The 19,194-nt window shown below is 36.9% G+C and overlaps 1 protein-coding gene across 4 annotated transcripts in view; it reads right to left on the bottom strand.

The window, feature by feature from the left end:
• FAT1 (FAT atypical cadherin 1) overlaps window positions 1–19,194 on the bottom strand; it is a 115,316-nt gene that overhangs the window by 45,009 nt on the left and 51,113 nt on the right. For all 4 annotated transcript variants that reach the window (XR_012775504.1, XM_075500186.1, XM_075500187.1 and 1 more), the window contains exons 4-7: window positions 12,261–12,322; window positions 6,956–7,285; window positions 6,214–6,424; window positions 1,929–2,068 (exon numbers count right to left, since the gene is read on the bottom strand). Coding sequence is in view for 3 of the 4 variants with exons in the window: in XM_075500186.1 (XP_075356301.1) it covers window positions 1,929–2,068; window positions 6,214–6,424; window positions 6,956–7,285; window positions 12,261–12,322 (743 nt within the window). In the remaining variant the exon portion in view is untranslated. The remainder of the gene's footprint in view (window positions 1–1,928; window positions 2,069–6,213; window positions 6,425–6,955; window positions 7,286–12,260; window positions 12,323–19,194) is intronic.

The following is a 19,194-nucleotide window of genomic DNA, read 5'->3' as shown; positions in this document are numbered from 1 at the left end:
ACTGTGCACTTCCGAGAAGAACTAAATGAATTGCATAACCCAGAGGAAGAGAAGGGGTGAGGGTTAAAGTATTTTTGTGACCTTCCGATTCTTGGTTGTTTCCAGAAGACAAAGCAGATTATGGTTCAACTGTGACAGCTCAGGACGCCTGCGTAAATTCAGCTACATAAGCAGCAGCACTGGATAGAGTATCTGCAGTCATCGAGACCACATATTCAGCCTTTACTAGTCCCCAGGCTACCCTGACGTGCTCTGCATGGTGGCATTTTTGACTGCATTCTTGGGAGGCAGGGCAAGTGTATGTGAAAAGCCTTTTGCTGTCTTTCTGCCTTTCCTAGCAAAAGTAATTCTCCTTTAGCTGGATTTGGGTTTCTTCTAATTTTTTTCAGACTAATTCATGCCTTCTGTCCAGCATTCTGTAATTGGTAGAAATGAATCTGCTCAATATTTTTACTACAACTAGGCAATATATTTACAGCAGGATTCTCCAGACCTTTTATGGTGGTCATCAACACCAGCAGCAATGGCACCACGGCTACGATAGCAGCAAGTTCTGACTGGGAAACATGTTGTCGTGTTTGGAGATTCATGGTCTAGAATATCACTGACAATTGTCACCATTAAAGGAAAAGGCAGCTCAAAGGAAACTGCTAACCTTGCAATCTTCTACTATTGAATTTAGTCTATTTGACCCATCAAGCCTCCAGACATGCAGTCAGCTCAATAAAGATTCTGTTTTAAATCCTTAACATTGACAAGAAACCTCTTTCCCTCTGGCCGAAAGGAGGAAGACAACATATAAGACATTAGAAAAGACGACAGAAAAACATACACACTGCACAGAAGTTGAATAGCAAGAAATTGCGTTCATAACACAGATTTCCATGTACAGAAAAGACAGCAGCAACCCACTTACTGCTCTTTGAGCTCCTGAGCGGTAGCTCAATGATAGGGGTAGGCAACACAGACACATCACTATCCCAATCCAACAGTCTCAAATCAGTAAATAAATCCTTTCCTTTCTATTTGGAAGACAAGTGGAGCTCCTCTATGCTCATGGCTCCATTCACACCAACTATACAACTTCCAAATATATTCAAGTTCTGGGCTGGGGAAGAAACTAGATGGGAAAAACAGAAGGGATATGCATCATAACCTACTTTACTATGAGTTATTTCCAGTAGTGTCACAAAAGGCTTCTGCCTTAAAGTGAACTTATTAGTCTAACTGCAAAGAATTGCCACCACCATGGAGCCTTAATAGAGACGTAATTTGAAAAAAATTTGCTTTGTCTAAGATTGCTGTTATTTGGAGCGTGTTTGGCAATCTCTACCTCCACTGAAGCTAAAAGAAAGTACTCAGTAAGATACACAGAGATGTTATCATCTAAAGCTTGTTTCTATATGCACACCATGCAGAAGGAGCAGCTCAGTTTCATAAAATGCTAATTCGACATTGTACAAATTGTCATCCACATATCTTGGGGGGGGGGTGGGTGGGAACCAAACAACCTCACAATGGTCTTAAATTTCAAGTGAAGTAATCATATTATTTGGTGATTTTGGAGGAGCTGGATAAAGAGGGGTAATTCAGATAAGAAGTATTAATCCTTTTCTTGTGAGTAAATCATGCATGGAAGGGCTTAGTTTCTGTTTTCATTTACTCAGCTAATGTAGGAACATGATATAACTTAAAAGCTGCTGAGTCAGACTATAGCATAGTAACACACAATCTTCCACCTGGACCGCCAAACAACATGGCTCTATGAATATCGGAATCCACTTCTATTTTAGACAGAGTCCCTAATTTATATAAACCATATTCACTGTCCAGGATGAAAAAAATGGTAAAGAGAAAATGCAACACCCTCCCCACCTCCCAGCTACAAATTCCTTCTTCTATAAGTGCTTCATTAGAAAGTCCATTACCTGAGTGCTGATAGATCTGGTTCCATCTGTTGCCTCTACCGTCAAGTTGTAATTGGATTTCTGTTCTGCGTCAAGAGGTCTAGCAACAATGATAGTTCCAGTGCCCTTGTCCACATCAAATCGACTGTCATAGTTGCCACCTTGTTCAGGAAATTGGGAGAGGGAGAAGTTCATAAAACACAGCACTGTTGCATTATTTTCATGTATGATTATGTTCTGTCTTCAGATGCTTAATGAAGGTGGAACCATATACACATAATATACACACTTAATTTAAACCCTTTGGTTTTTTTCTGGTAATGTGATTTGCTGCTACTTACAGATATTTAAAACTGATTAGTTTTGGACAAAGCTGATTTGTCTGGCTCATGGAAAGTTAGCAGGTAGATTCTTAGCAAGGTTCTCTACTTTTTTTTTAACCAGAATTCAAAGATTCCAAATATCAGGAAACTGAGAATTACTAGGTGAAGTGTGACAGTTTATTCTGTGCAGTCACGCTAATTAGCAAAAAATACACTTTTAATAAAAATAAATGAAAATCCCAAATCAGAAATACTGTCAAATTTGTGTCCTTTGGATCAGAGTACAAATTACTATACTCATATATGACTACAGGTAAGGTTGAAAAAGCTACAGTACCTCCAAAGGATTCTCATCTCAGTGCTGACTATCTAAAGAACTCACTGTCTAACTCCTACTGAAATAAGCAGGACCCAGATGAGTGCTAAATGTTTAAATACCCAGTGTTTAAATATGGCCAAGCTCCTTTTCTGAAGCAAATTATCTTAATTTCCCTTGTGAAACTTTCAAATTACCCTTTGAAATATAGATAAATAACCATGTAGATCAATAGTTACACTTAGTCATTTAAACATTTAATTGATCATCATCATCATGCCACCCCGAGCAGACTGTCATGAGAATGCAATGTCCATTAAGTCCAAATATTGTTAGCAATGATAAATACTGCCATTTAACTACAATTGCTTTAGACCTCTCAATAAACTGCCTAAAATGGAGGAATCAATTTTGATTTTGGTCAAGCCAGTGCTAGATATGGCAAACCAATTTCTCCTAATTATGTGCATGTGTTTTTCTAATTCTGAATGCCTTTTATGAAAAGCCAAGGCTACAAGTGAGAGGTTGAAGTTCCAAAGGTTGCAAATTTATACTTAATCCAAGAAAGAACAGTAAATACTGAAATGGGCCCCCATTCACAAGTAAAAAGGATTTCACCTTCAGAAGGTTCCACTGCATGACAGACATATCAGTTTAGGAAAGATGGGCTGGGTTCTGCTTCACTGGATTTAAGATATTTGATAATAACAAAGATAATGTAATTTTTCTAGTTTCATTGAAAGCCAATTCCTCTTACTGGCCCAGAAGCAGTTTCTGAATCACGTGAATGGATATAAACTGGACACCATGAAAGGCAGCAGCTTTTTTTTTTTTTTAAACAGGCATACATAAATTTTTTTCTAATGGCCTTTGTGCAAGTTGTCAGCTTCAGAAAGTTAGTCTCTAACTTTTCTTTTATAGTTGGCATGCGATACCATTTTCTCAGATGGCTAGGAGAGGAGAATTTAATGTCTCAATGAAGTAATCTTCATTTTAAGGGAAGAGTAGGGTGAATGGGTATGAATCTTTTCATTCAGTTTCCCTGATATAAGGACAAGCCCACTAACCAACTTTTTTTTTCTTCTTTATCAATGAAATCACAAAGGCCTTGCCTAATTTTTGTAGTAGTGGTGATATCTGGTAATCCGCTGAAGCAGAACTCAACCCAAACTTCTGCATCTGGTACACTGAAAGTGTAACAGCAACAGTTTTGGCCAAAGCCAAAACTGGATGCTCTGAATTGGTGCTGTATAAATGTAATGATGACAAAACAAAACAAAAACGAACCTGTCACAAATGCAACTGTGAGCACTTTGATTTCCGAAGGGTTAATAAAATAAATATTTTATAAATGTACGCTTTCATTTCAGATCTCATAATCTGGTAATAAATTATGTGATCTCAGCAGATACCTTCTGCTGTACAGTTCAGGTCACAAGCCATCTGAAAGATGTAAAATACTTCACTAGCAAGCTTGTCTCCTGGCTCAGCCAAAAAGAAAGAAAGCATGGAAAGCAAGCACAGAACACAAAGGAAAGCTGTCAATCAAATTAATTCATGCTATTAGAAACAGTAAAAGAGGGCAGTAAAGTGACCACCTGCAAGAGTAGCCAATAATTTCACAACATGATCACATATCACACTTCCCAAAACACTTTTACTAAGAAAATAGTCAAAATAAAATGGTTTCTTTTACAGTGTATGGACAAGTTCTGCTCTTTCCCCTTGGAGTTTTCTATATGTCTTTCTAAAAACAGCAGGAAAAGATAATTTTCTGTTTTAAGCATACAATAAAAATTATGTAAATGTCCAAACTGTGCTGCATGCTTAGAAGGAGCAAATCAAAATACTACTACCATCAGAATTCTATTCAGCTGTACACACTGTTCAGAGTGCACAGCAGTTGAAGCAAACTAAAAAGAACCATAGAAAAGTACATCCTCAATCTAATCAACAAATTTTGCTAATTAAAGACCCCAGGAAAGGCTATTGCTGTAACTCTGTGGAAACTCTCAAGACCTGAGGCCTCTTCCATCTACTCCCTTTCATTTCCATGAACCATTCACCTTTTTCTGACAGTATCCCTTTCTTAACTTTTCCTTTAATGGACTCTTTTTGGTCTACAGATGTTTCTGTTTATTGTTGACTGGATAACCCTGTTTGAATTGGAGCACATGGAACCTTCTCCTCTCTCCTGCTCACTTAAGTTATTTTTATATTTTCTGGTTTTCTACTCCCTTGTCTATGTGTGTGTATGTTTGGGAGAACAGTAAAAGAGCAGCCTCAGTTCCAAAACCCCTCTAATGCAGAGAGCTTTGCCCCTGTGAGAATGCAAGGAGGCATCTTGAACTCTTTACTCCCTCTACACAGTTGTACAGATCTCTAACCCTGCGGTTTGTCTAAATGCAAACACTTTTTATTCAACTATGATCTATTTGGAGAGGAACTATTTTTTTTTTCCAGAATACATTAGAAAGAATAATTAAAAAAAAAAATCTATGTAAATATTTAATCCATTAGAAATTATTATCAATATCATCACAGGCTGTTCACCAATGAAGCATGCATTTAGGGAAGAGTTGCATCTGTTCTCACGCGCCTGAAACTTTTATGAGAACACCCTCAAGTATTTGGCATTTATACATTCCTGCTACATGTATCAGTTTTACAAACTTTGTTTTTACCTGTTGCTGTTCTCAGAATCCCTGAGGAAATACATACCATCAAAACACATCTTAAAATTAATTAAATTTTTAAGAAGTAATTCAAAAAATGCTCTCCCCAACAACTTAAGACCATAATCACAGCTAAAATTTTCAGCAGTAACCAAGGTGAAAAGGATCCTTCTCTCTCTCTTGTGAATGTGGTGGAAAAATCCCAAACTGATAGGGCTATCTTAAGACCAGAACCAGTTCCCTATAAGATACCTCTCCTGAAACAAGGCTGTGCTCTTCTCCTTGATTCTGAAGCACATAACACAAGACAGAACCTGTTTTTAGTATCAGCTCTACAGTGAACACTCTGTGTATTCCTGGTGCTCAGAGGTCTAGTGAGTCAGTCTAAAATTAGAGAGTACTATTCATTTTGTCACCACAGCATCAATGTATAGTCATATTACTGATTAGAATTCCCCTTTCAATGGTAGAACCTAAGGTATGATACAGTAGTAAGAATATGTACAGGAAGAAGTTTGCTGAGGTTAGGAACATTGCAAGCTTTCCTTTTAGTACTGGATCAAGGGACGGCAAACTGAGAAGCAGCCCAGAGGACAAGAAATCAATGTGAACAGTATAATCTCTCTTTGGGTATACTATCCCGATTTGTGGAAAACTTGCATTTTCTTTCTTTCCCTATCCTACAGTCTATGAGATTGATTTGATTAGTTTTAATTTCACTGACACAATACTTATAAGTAATTTCCAAAACTGCAACACAGCAGATATTTTGCAACATAATTTTAATCTTTGATATATAGTAGCATGGATAAAAATTTAAGTCATTTTGATTTATAATGAAATAAGGGAAAAATACGCATCTACAGATAAAGAATGCCAAAACCTTGCATTATTTAGAAGAGCGATTAAGAAACTAAGCTGCAATAAGCCCTCCAGTATCTCAGACTCCACGCATTTGTTTCTAATAATAAAAGCCCTTAAGGCATCCTTACCCGTTATGTCAAACCAAAGTGGTGTTCCAAGAGGTTCAACAGCTATTACACCAATCATGTGAGCAACTGGGTCACTTTCCATCACCGTAAAAGAAAAAAAAGCTTCCTCAAAATAAATGGGCTCTGTGGGTGGGACGGGCTTTGGAATCCATTCTATGTGAAGCCGTGTAGTTGATGATTTTTGTGGACGACCATTATCTACAGCTTTAATCTGTGAAACAGACACATCTTTTAGGCTACAGGATCACATAAATCATTATGTCACATAAATGGAAAAGTAGTAATAAGCTCCAAGCTTGTTTGCTTGTGTGAGACATATCCAAAAAGGTTAAGTGTCTCTCAAAGTGCCACTTGCCCTTCATTATCTGGGCAGCAAATGGAGAAAAAGTATGCAGCACCTGATAGTAGCACAAACTGTTACCATAAATTCACTTTTATTTTGCTTTCTTCCCGAAAGAGAGTCAAACTGATTGTTTATGTTCCCTCATCATGTTCATTATCTGTCAAGTTCTGGAAAAGAACAGCAGCTTCTTTATTCACTTTCTCAATACAAACATCTGAAATCATCCTTTAAAAAAAAAAACAAAACAAACAAACCCACAAAACAATACTTCTGGATTTGTTGAAGCTTTCTTCCTTCAGACACTGCAGTCACTCATCCGCCAGCTACTGAATAAGAAGTGATGAGAATACAGATAAAAGAACCCTTCACGTATTCATGATATAAAAGATTTTGACTCACTGAAAGGATATCATAGTCCCTTGCTGCAGAAAATTTCTTTGATGAAACCATTCCAGTTTTCGGTTCAATAAAGAATTTGCCATGTTCATCACCATCTTCAATGCTGTAAGATATCTCTGCATTGGGGCCTTCATCTTTATCTACAGCAATAACTCGATAGATCGGCTCTCTCCTAGCAGTTCTCTCCCGTTCTGGCTTACCACGCTCTGGAAGCCGGATTTTGTAGAACTTTTGCAAGAACTGAGGCTTATTGTCATTCTCATCTAAGACCTTCACAATCACCCGTGCAATTGTTGATTTTGCAGGAATACCGTTGTCTGTTACCGTTACCTGTTTTTATTAAAAGGATATGGTTAGCGCTCAATTCAAATACGGTCTTTCCAACAATGCTCTTTTAAAATCAGATTTTCCTACAACTGCCTACGACAACTGTAAAGTAATTCCCTAACTTTGGTTACTTAAAGACCATTGTGTAAAGCTATTTGATGTATATTTACAAAAGGCACTACAAAAGTTTATTCAGCTACTATCTTAACATTTTGACACTTCATGTATGGCATGTAGGAGTCGACAGCTGTGTATTAAATCTATTTCACTATTTTGCAGCATTGTAACTGAAATATTAACTTGAGTTCAGGAACAGCACACAAGTATAGTATCTCTGATAACAGCTTCACTGTAATAATCTTAATATACTTTCAGCCTAGTGTTTCCTTGCGACTTTTCAATTTAATAATTTGATTTTACACCTCAAAAGATGCAATTCATAAGAATATAAGTTTCAGAATTTGACAGGCCTATGCACTAAAAATCCCCTATATTTTAAGACATAAAATCACTGTCCTGTTTGAAAGAAGCTTAAAAAATTGCTTTTTAAGGAAGACACACAACAATCTATTTCCATGGACTAAATGAAATGGGAAATTAAACCAAGTCTGCTCTTCCAGCAATAGTCAGAATTTCTACTAAAAAGCCAGGAAATGAGTACGAAATCTACAATATTAATTCTAGGACTGATCTGATGTTATCGGCATGGGCAGTGAACAAAAATATAATAAAAGTAAGAGTTATGTTAATTTGAAGTCAGAAAACAGAGAAAAAAATCCTTATCTAGTGGAAAATGACCAAAGTGATGGGAAAACTTAGGTCATTTATAGGATTCTTACCTTGTTACCTTAACTTTTACCTATTTAATCCCTTATTGGTTAATAAGGGGTTAAATATGAGCACATGTAAATTACTTTAGCATCTATTTCAAAGAAGAAAAGGATAGGGGGTTTATATTCCTGCTTCCTGCAAGAGCTTGGTTAGTAGAAGAGTTACAGAATCAGGCCCATCATTTTCTGGCTGCACCCTGCCATCTACATAAAAGCTAATGGGCTCAGACAGACGCCAGGCATTTTCAAGGGAAAGTTTAGCTGCTATTGCATAAAGCATTTAAAACAAATACAAATTCTTCACTGATAACAGTATTACCTGACCTCTAGCAGTTTGGCTAAACCTCAGTTTCTGAAGGGGATGTTTTCCAAAAAATTGGCATTAAAGACACATGGAATAATGACGGGTAAAGACATTTTTTTTCTTTGTCAATCTTTCATGTCCTTTTCCTTACTTTCTCTTTGCTGTTGGGTTGGTTTTGGTTTTAGCTGTAGAATTTTAATCCTTGTATCTCTCATTTTAAGAACAATTTTATGACCTGGTACAGCACTCTTCCTCAGCCTTTCTATGGTCTCCCCTTAATTTTCTTTTTCTCACTCCTTTTTTTCTTTCTCCTTTAAAATCACCTTCCTTGACTTAATTTACCTTCCTTATTATTACATAGAAACGCACAGGGATGTCTGAGGGTCACCTATGCCAGCTCTGCTGTAATTAGAGGAAATTGATAAACTGAGATATGCTCATATATCTACAAGTATTCTACCGGATACTTGTCAAAGCTGTAGAGGAATGCAAAAAAAGAAAAAAAAAATTAAACACCCAATGTTTCTAACAAGTTCTATGGGAAATGTGTTACACACTCCAGTTTTATTTTGGTTTTAAGTTTGTAAGGAAGATGCAAGTCTTTGCTGGGAGGAAGCTCCGTATAGAAGTCAGTCACTACAGTAGCACTGGGAAAATATTATAGGGAAGATATATGGTTGGACTCTATGATCTTAAAGGTCTTTTCCAATCTAAATGATCCTAGGATTCTAAGACCAGTGCTGTGGAGGGTGTTAAACAAAAACAACCCCCCTTAACCCAAACAAAAAACCCTACACACCACTGATACAGGATATTCCAGTTCCAACAACCCCACCCTTATCTGGGAAGAACAAGTGTTTTTCTTCAAGAATGTGGGTGGTGAATTCCTTCCCTCGTTATTAGGATGCCCTGGGAAATCTGACTATGGAAAAACATAAGGATTCAAGGATAACATGGATACAAAATACTGAAATGAATACTAATGAAAGACTAGAATTGAATCCCTGACAGAAAATGAATTTACATTGACATGAATGAGGACATGATCAGATACTCTTTTTTTTGCCCTTTCCCATCTTTTTTAGGAAAAAAATATGGAAATACAAATGAAACGTGGTATAACTTGCAAGCATGAAGGAAATGAAAAAGCATGAGTAAAGTGATTAACCACGACAAAATACATGAACTGCAACATGAAATGCAAATATTTATGCTCATCTCTAACAGATGGTAGGATTTCCACATACATGAATATCTGTTCCCTTTAGTACTTGTAGTGGAACACCAGTTCACAAAAAAAACCCAAAAAACAAAACACATCCCAAAAGAGGAAATTCCAAGGGGTATGGAATAAATTGTCCGTTAACATAAAATCAGCATTGCCCTGAGCCAAGCAAAAAAAAAAAAATGGCAAATTTGAGGAAAACCTAGTTTGATTTGAATGCAACATCAGTTGCATTACTGACATTACTGACATTACAGGCATTACTGACACAACAAACAGAATACTAAGATATGAGAATAACATGAAGCTAACCTAAAATAATTGCATAAAAAAGTGTCAATTGGCACTCAGAAAATAGTTACAAGTTGGGAATAAAAGAATGGGGCATATTAATTACTATTATGTAAGCAGGAGTGCAATCAAGGATCAAATTTAATAGCAAACAAGGAATAAACCCACCAACCCATCTGGTCAACATTTCAATGCTCAATTAATTAGCCAGATGCTCAGCACTTGGCTCATAATATTGCCTGCTATTCTGTGCATTTCTGGGTTTCTTGCCAACCTATTTTCAAAGGTGTCAACATAAAACTAACAAATGGGAAAATTGCTACTTTGGGCTGTGCTGTCTGTCATTCTCGCCCTGTAGTTAGAATCATAGAATGCTTTGGATTGGAAGGGACCTTTACAGGTCATCTAGTGAAGAGTTCTTCTGTCGGATACTTTGCAGACTTTTATTTTAAACTTTAACAACCAGCTGGGATTCAAAATGAAGGAAGAATGAAGAACTATAAATAATACCAGCAGGCAATAACCAATATTCCAAACTAAAGAACAATCAGCTTAATCTGCTATCTTTATAGAAAATGCTGAAACCAGGAGGATTTGTGTTCCTTTGTGTGATACTGTAACCTTAAAACAACTTTCTGAGTTCTGTACATGTTATCTTGTAATAACCTAGGTTAAATTAGCAGGCATGACTGCTAGCAGACAACTGCCCATAGCATTACACTGCTAGTGTAATCTCTGGCATAAATTTTAGCCCAGAACAAGTAGCACACTCCCACACATTGCCTAGCTGCAGCCTGAGAATTCACACAATTCAGGCACCCTTCTCAACAGGCAATTTGACCATGGCCACCCTGTTCCAGGGGTAAGGTATAAGTAATCAAAGCCATACTGTGCCCGGTGGCTTCAGGGTCAGAAAACGATCCACAGCTCATTTTATTTACTGTATAAATCTAATACAAAACCCAGCACAATATGCAGAGGAGTAAGTCATGAGATACCAATTTTACAACCAATATACATAGCAGTGGTCAAGAAATCAGATATAACTGACATGAAGTGCTTTGGGAAACTGACACAAGCAGATTTAAGGAGGTAATTTAAAAAGAGTAATACAGTGACTTTACAATTTAGCGGAATAACGTGTCTAGTACTGAACCAGATTTGCCAATTAATTAACTTTGCTATTACTACTACTAGAAACACATTGCAGAGGAAATTCCACCCTATTACTACTTATGTGCAAAGAGCTCTTTCCAAAGCTGATACAGAAATGAAAATAATGATAAAAATTTAGTCCAACAGCTGCATTAATCCAGCCTGCAATGCACGAAAGGGATAGGAAAGGACCAGGAAGACTGCATGTACACTGAAGTTCTGCAAAAAGATTGTGCTGTCAAGGAATACCATTCACCTCCAAGCCTATGCAGTCCTGGCATTCCTATTAGAAAACCTTTCTACAGATTTCACAAGTTTTGAGTAAGTCTGGACTTGCTTGTCTAGCTTTAATGTTAGTTTTGCCAACTCACATGCAGTCCTTTATCTATCATCCAGGAGGAGAGGCTCAATAAAGGTTCCAGATAAATCTTAGTATGTAAGTATCACTGTGAATATTAAGTCTTCATTGCAGGTGAAGTACAACGCTGTCACACTGTATGACAACACTGTGAAACTGGAAGACCTCCAGTTGTCTACATGTTTTTATTTCATGTTGTTTGACAGAGAACGAGAATAGCTATTACACAAATTCCAGGCGATCAATTAAATGTAACTAAATAAAATAATTATGTCAAGAATTTCATGCTCTTGGACTCCGAATCTATAATGCATATTTTGTAAATCATCTACTTATGCAATTGATAAATGTTATGCAGAAAAAAGGTCTACTCACTTACAATCTGTTTGTATTCTCAATGTTAAAAAAAGATTCTGCATTTCTTTTTCAGAGGTCTATATTCAGCAAAAGGCAAGCTGAAATAGCTATTCCAATGACTACACAGGAAGAAAAACAAAACCAAAAAAAGAATCATACTCCTCCTTTTAACAATCATACCTTTGTACTGTTTGAAAGAAAATATTGGTTTACAGATACAAAAACAAAAAATTGCCTTCTAGCCGTATTTTAACTCTTTTTTTAAGAAAAAGTCCCAACACACTGGTTTTATAAGATAGGTAGTTTTGTGCATTGTAATATAATGAGAAGCAAATTACTTCTGAAATTCAGTTCTCTAAATTCTTCATATAGTAATCAAGTATGGTAAACTTCACCCTCTGTAAAAGAGCAATGAACTTACAGTCGCTGTTTTTCAGAGAACTAAAGAAATTATTTACCTCCAGTATGTGCTCTGCCTGCTGCTCTCGATCTAGTTTTCTAGATGTGGTTGTAATTAGACCTGTAAACATAAAAGAATAATTCATCAGATCCTTCAAGAAAATAATCTGGATGAAGGTTAGGTTAAACCAGTAGTTACTGATATACCCGATCTCAATTTCTTCTTAGGTGGTCTCTTCTATTTTTGCAGAACTTATGCTTTCATTAAGGGGAGGGGTGAGGGGTTTCCAATCCTTAAGGGCCATCAAAATACTCTTTGCAATCTGAAAGTTAAGCTGTTGTAGCTTTTAAGACAGCCACAGTTCAATTTTCCAACACATCCATGCATGTCATGCTTCTGACAGGAGTAATGTATATAATTCTCTCACATGAAGTCTTGTTTTCAGAGGGTGTTCATATGCCTTATTCAAAGGGTGCTTACACACATTATTTGAATAATTACCAGTCTCTTCAGGAGAAACATCTGTTTGTATTTTTAGTGATAACAACAGAAAAAGAATGACCTGAAGAGATGCATTAATGGTGGAAACTAGAGCCATTTGTGTGTGTTGGCTCGATTTGGCAATGACAAGGAGTCAAATAGTTGCTGTTGGCAATAGCAGAGAATGAGGACAAGTTTTTCATGCATGATGTTAAGATTTTGTTGCAAGAGTTTGAGACACCTTTGATGCAAGATTAGGAAGGCATGATGAGTTAAATGAAAAAAGTCAAAGAGTAAGAGGTGACAAAAAGACAGTGAAATCTAAATACAAAAGGATCTTATTTGAATGAATTCTCCTTAACAGTAAGTTCAAAATTGTAACTACTGAGTTTCATGAAAAGTAAGCTCAGTCAACTCTCAATTATAGTTGAATGGCTTGCTGTGGTGTGGGTTAACCGTGCCATGGATGCAGACACAAGAGATAACTCAGTTTCTTTGCTGCACAAAAGCCATTAACCTGTTTGCACATACAAATTGGCCCCACAAACACCATCGCTGTGTTCACACGGCACTGAGCCTGTGCTAGTAAATCCTGCTAGACCCAGCTTGACATTTCATAGAGCAAACACCAAGATTTGGATTTGCCCAACTCAAGCCACTACTGGCCAAAGCATCCCATATTCTCTGTAGCAGGAATGCAGCATATGCTAGATACAGAAGACACTGCAATGTCATGAGACCTTTTACCCAACTATCCCAGCTTTTTACAGTGACAAGAAAGCACTGCCATCTTGATGCTTAATTGTCGAACTGAAAAACAGGGAAGCAATTACCCAATTAAGGACAAAATAGAGATCAAAACATAGGCCACATACTTCATGTTCCTTTTTCTAACTATAGCGTAAGCTTTTTATTAATAAGACCTCTTATAAGCAAAATTAAAATCAATTTATAAAGTTTTCAAGGTTGATCTGCTACAACAAAAAAAGCCTTCAATTTTGTTTCACAGCTGATAAAAAAATAGAGCATGTAAGTAAGAATGGCAATAAAGATTTCAATTTCACTTAAAAGAGAAAGGCCAACAGAAACAGAATTATATACTACCAGTGCATAGCTATCAATGCTCCTGTCCAAATTGTAGAGTTGTAGTCTACATATATCAACAAAATAGACAGCCTGTACTAAATAATATCAACAAAACCCATATAGGGCAATATTACAGCTGTCAAATGTTCAAACAACTGTTCTTAAAAAACCAGTGCAAATAATGGCCATTTCAATTATGGTCAAATCTGCCCTTGTTTTTCCAGCAATTTGGTTTGCCATTGTATCAAATCCATTATATACACCTAGTATTCTAGACAAAGATCTATCATCTTCTCCTACTTTATCTTTTTGTGCTTTTACAACACATAGAAGATATGTGTGTTATTGTTCAGGATACATCTTAGTGGTATTATGAAGTAATTGCCCTTAATTACAAAGAAAGTGGGAATGAAAATAAAAAAAAAAACAAGGAAAAAATGTTGCATTAGTACTGTAAATTTTGGGGGGGGTGGGGAAGAGAGAAAAAAAATGGGACAACTCTGTATTAACCTCCTGGAGTTAATATATTCCCATAGAGATTGCAGAGCTGTGAACAATGACAACTGAAAATATGTATTGTCACATATTCTAAACAAAGCTTTCTCCTAATTTCCTGGCTGAGACTGGTCAAGCCACACCTTTTCTTTCCACAGGCTCTACGGGGAACAGCACAAAACTGTTAATTGGAAAGGAACAAATGGCAGAGCAGATGCCTCATCTGCTTCCCTCAAGCAAAGGGACCTGTAGGTGACTTCAAGAAACACAAGCTCTCCTAAACACCTCTTTCTATTAGGTACCTCTGGTGAAAGCCAGCACAAGCCCTCCCATGAAGCATTAATCCCCTGAGACTCACCACAGTTGCAAGGGGAAAGGGTAAATTTCAGCATAGCCACTAAAGGAGTTGGCTGTTCAATAGCTGGGTTGAGGATGGGGAGGATCTCAAAAAACACAAGAAGAATAAAGTAATTCCAGCAGAAGTATCTCATTATGCTTGCATTTCTCTGAATATTCAATATTCAGTCTATGCCCTCTGACAATATTAGATTCTACCTCTCACAGCAGCAGCAAGTAGAGAATTGCCAACACATGAGAGCAGAAAGATGGCACCATTCAACAGTTTCCCATCCACTTTTCCTCCAGCATGAGCCATTAAGTCTGGAACCACCACTAGTAAATGCCAACTAATACTTTGGGAAAAAAATAAAATATGCTTTTGCTTCATAGAATTCTGTCAGACAGACTTCTATCATGTACCACTACTCTACATACTACAGTTTGTTAAAGAAAGTCTAATTCCAGAGGTAATTTCTGTTAATAAAGCTGGTCAATACAACTCAAAGGGGTAAGCAGAAAAATATCCAGTAAGAACAAAATATATGTGCTTTCATCTGTTAAAACTTCCAGTCTTTTCAACCAAGCATGCCACACTTCTGTTAAAACACTTCAGACCAGTAACAGAAGGGTTTAGTCTTCACCATATATATCCTGTATATTCAGCAGAAACTAATGCCAACAAAGGAAATGTAACACTTCTGGATTTAGAATCACATACACATGCATTACATTCTTTTTATTTAACTCTTTACTGCTAGCCACTTTCCTGAGTGAAAATTTCACTTCAGCAAAGCGTTTCACTACAGCTTAAGACTGTAAAAGGTTTGATTATGCACCTTTGCATATAATACATCCCCACAGACGTGACAAGTAAAAGATGATTTCAATCAATCTCTGAAGAAGCCTGTAACATAATCAGTTCTGAAATCCTTATTATGAGGTGGGGAGAATCTGTTCACTGCTGAATGAGAGAAATGACAGTGTGCATGAGAAACAGACCACTGTGACAAAGCATTCATTTTCGAAGCAAAACCCACTCACAGAGCCTCATTTTGCAGTCGTATCTTCCTGTGTTCCTTCTGCCTCCTCTGATCACCCCCCACCCCAACAGGAACAATGAGCTCCAGTAATTCACATCACTGACTATTATTCCACCTGGAAATCAATGCACACTATGGCGAGATTGGGTCAAGCATCCTTGGGAAAGCACAATTTTATAACAAACAATTCTAAGATAATGATGAGCAAATGGTATCTCTAGCAGAACTGGTGCAATTTTTCTATTCAGTAATGTTTTAGAACTCACCTCATCAGAAACATTTTCATAACAGCAGCTTAATAATTTAGAGAGACTTTGGATAAACCACAGCTGTTCTGCCTCACTAGGTGGAGAGGTACTATAATGAACTGAAACTAACTGTAAACATCCATAACAAAAACCCCTCACCAGGTAACAAATACAATTGTATTCTCCCTCCTTTCCTCCTCTGAGTTTACATTCTGGGGATATCTGCTGTCTATTTGAGGTCTACTGAAAAATCAAAATAGTTACAACTGTATTCAAATAAAATTTACTTCAGATTGCTATTTTAAACAGTATTAAAACACACAAAAACGCAACTACAGCATTCAATTATGTAAATATGAATAAAACTGGTACATTTGGAACAGAAAATAGCACAAGGCAGCTGACATTAGCAGGGATTTATTTTATCCCATATAAGCTTTCATCTCAGTGCCCAGTTACATCACGTTACTTCTCTATCTGAAAAACAGCACATCAACAACAACTTCCATTCAATGCTGAAATGGTAATCTCTTTAAAAAAACACAGAGCATCAGGTGGGCACTGTGTTAAGAATGTTAATATTACTTCCATGCTATTAGCTACCTTCATGGCATGGATGATCTCAGTGATGAAAGAAATAGCATCAGAAAAAGCAGTCTTTGCAACAGGAGGAGGAAGGCTCAAAGTTTTTGTCTTGCTGTGTATACATCATGCATTCCCTACTACAGGCATACCTACAAATGCATGCATTTGTGCTTTCACAAATATACGCAGACTTTCCAACTGCACATTCAGCATGAGATGATGAAGGTTCTGGAGCTGGATGGGAGTTTGGCTGTTAACCAGGGCTAACCCACCACGATCCAAAAGACTAAAGCAGATGCCAAGTCTACTAAGCTGCCTCCAATGAGTTTGAACCAATAGGCTCGATCTGAATGTAGTATAACACTATAGTATAACACTATTTGAATTGTAGTGTACGAAAAGAAACATGGTTTCTCTGATCTTTGAATGCATTGGCACTGAAGGTTTAAGGAAATATGGAAAGCAGCTACAACATTTTTTATCACCAACTTCAACAGATATAAGACACTGGAATTAAATATAAGGGAGGTCACATTTTGTTGATGAGGTCTTTGTCTTCTGTGTTGAATGCAAACTATAACCAGACAGCAGAAATGGCTTCTCTGGACTGCATTAGTGCAACTCAATCAGTTTAAAGCTTTAGATCAGTTTTCTTATAATGTATTATTATTAAACCTGTCATTCTGCCACTTCAACCTCAAAAATGACATATTAGGACTGAATGTTAAAAACAATTATCTTGGTATTTTCTTTACAAGGTCTTAATATATATAGCTTACTTTACAATCAGTGACCATCAGAAAAGGCCCACATTTCCTTTCTAAAGATGTTCAGATATGCTTTTTGGCAAGACTGTAGCCAGTCTTGTCTTCTATGTAAGCCAAGACAAGGCTTCACAACCAAAGTAAATAAACAGGTTAATAAAAACAGGTCAATGAAAAGTAATAGCAGAGGGATTTAAGAACAGATTTCATCTTTGCAGCTGACAAAATATAAACTCCATGTCTTACCAGTCATGTATAGATGATGATTATAAGCTAGACAGTGTGCCATTGTGATATATCACCATGAAGGCAGGCTGCTGAGTTAAAAAACAAACAAGATCATAGTCCTAACCAGCTATCATACCGGAGAAAGCGTATCATAAAGGAACTGAACAACTTTGGTTCATATAGTCCTAAAGACAGTTCCTTAGCAATTTGACTTGCTTTTCATTCCTAAACTCTTCCTTGTCCTAAGCACCTTAATAGTTCTCAATAAAACCAGCAACAGAATTGTCACCAGTAATTTTCAAGTGCTGAAAATATGACTGTGAACATATAGTCCCAAAAGAAACTAGCAATATCATTTACAAGTACATTAAATGGCTGCAAATGCCTCTTCTGCCCAAGTAAAGCATTTAAAAGCAATCATTTGTGTTTTTTCAATAAAGACTGCAAAAATGATGCTACTTCTGAAGAGAAATCAAGAGCTCAGGTTCCTTGTTCCACTCTCAGCTGAATACTCTACCCATTAGCTACAGAGTTACGTTGTTGCTTGCTTGTTCTCTCTGGCCTCTTGAGTCTTACCTTTTTTTGCTATAGAGTTGTTTAGGTAGAACAAAGATCACTTCTGCCTAGCACAACTTACAGCCTGTGGCTTAACAGACTTTTCTAGGCAGTTTAAATCCACTTTTGGGGCTACAGGAGTAGTTTTCCACTTCATGTATGAACTTTCTCATCAGGATATTTTACAAAAATGAGTTACACTACCCCATAAATAGTTTTAGAAAAATTTAAAGCGAGACCTACTGCAGTACACTGTGCTGAAATCACTGTTCCCTTTCTGTTAAGTATAGCATGATTTAACTCAACTAGTGCAGTCTTTCACAGCTTTGGTTCCCCCTTCAATTCCCATCTGCAGCAGTTCAGGCAAAAGCAAGCAGGACATTCCCACAGTTTGCAGGCATCTAGGTAAACTCCAGACTGAAAGTCTAAAATGCTTTATAGAACTACACACTCTATTTGCTCTTCAGATCACTTTTTATTTAGGCACTTCCTTATTCCTGTTGCAGATGCTGATGCATATGCTCTGGATTTCATCCACAAAAACATTTTTGGCACATTCATCCCAGCTGAGTAAATGTCTTGCACTTTGAATGGTACTCCATGAAAAGTAAAGTCATAATTGAGATCTCAGTCCTACCCAAGTCAGGATTGCATCAAATAAGGGATAACTAGCCTAGTCCGTAGAGGCGTGCTTGTGTCAGCACATTAGACATTTATTGAAGTACAGAAATATCAGTGTTTGTGAGTTTGTTACTTGTTGCCAAGACAGACTGTAAGCTTTGTATATAAGGTCAAAAAGTAAGTTACTTAATCCTATGGCTGATATTTCATACCACCAGTCACCATGCTAATCAGTAACCAGGCAATTTAACTACTCAATCCTCCTACTACAAATTATAAGTGCAAGGTGCACATCTGAAGTTAAAGAGTCACTTCCCTAAGCTATTTTAACAGCATCCAGGTATAAAGACCTGGAATTTGCTGATCAGAGTACTCATTAATCATTTTAGTGATTGCAAGCAGGGAGCAAAGACAAGCAAACCACCAAAGATTATTAACGTATGGTATAAGGAGGAAAAAACACTTTACATAAACAACGAAGTCATCCAATCCGATAAACACTGTAGAGCTTCAATTTCAACTAGGTTTCAATGAAGTATAAAATCTGTGTT

This window comes from Mycteria americana, chromosome 4 (genome assembly GCF_035582795.1).
Source record: "Mycteria americana isolate JAX WOST 10 ecotype Jacksonville Zoo and Gardens chromosome 4, USCA_MyAme_1.0, whole genome shotgun sequence".
In the NCBI taxonomy this organism is placed as follows: domain Eukaryota; kingdom Metazoa; phylum Chordata; class Aves; order Ciconiiformes; family Ciconiidae; genus Mycteria; species Mycteria americana.
Note: the sequence above shows the minus strand (reverse complement) of the source record. Positions and strands in the feature narration are given on the sequence as shown.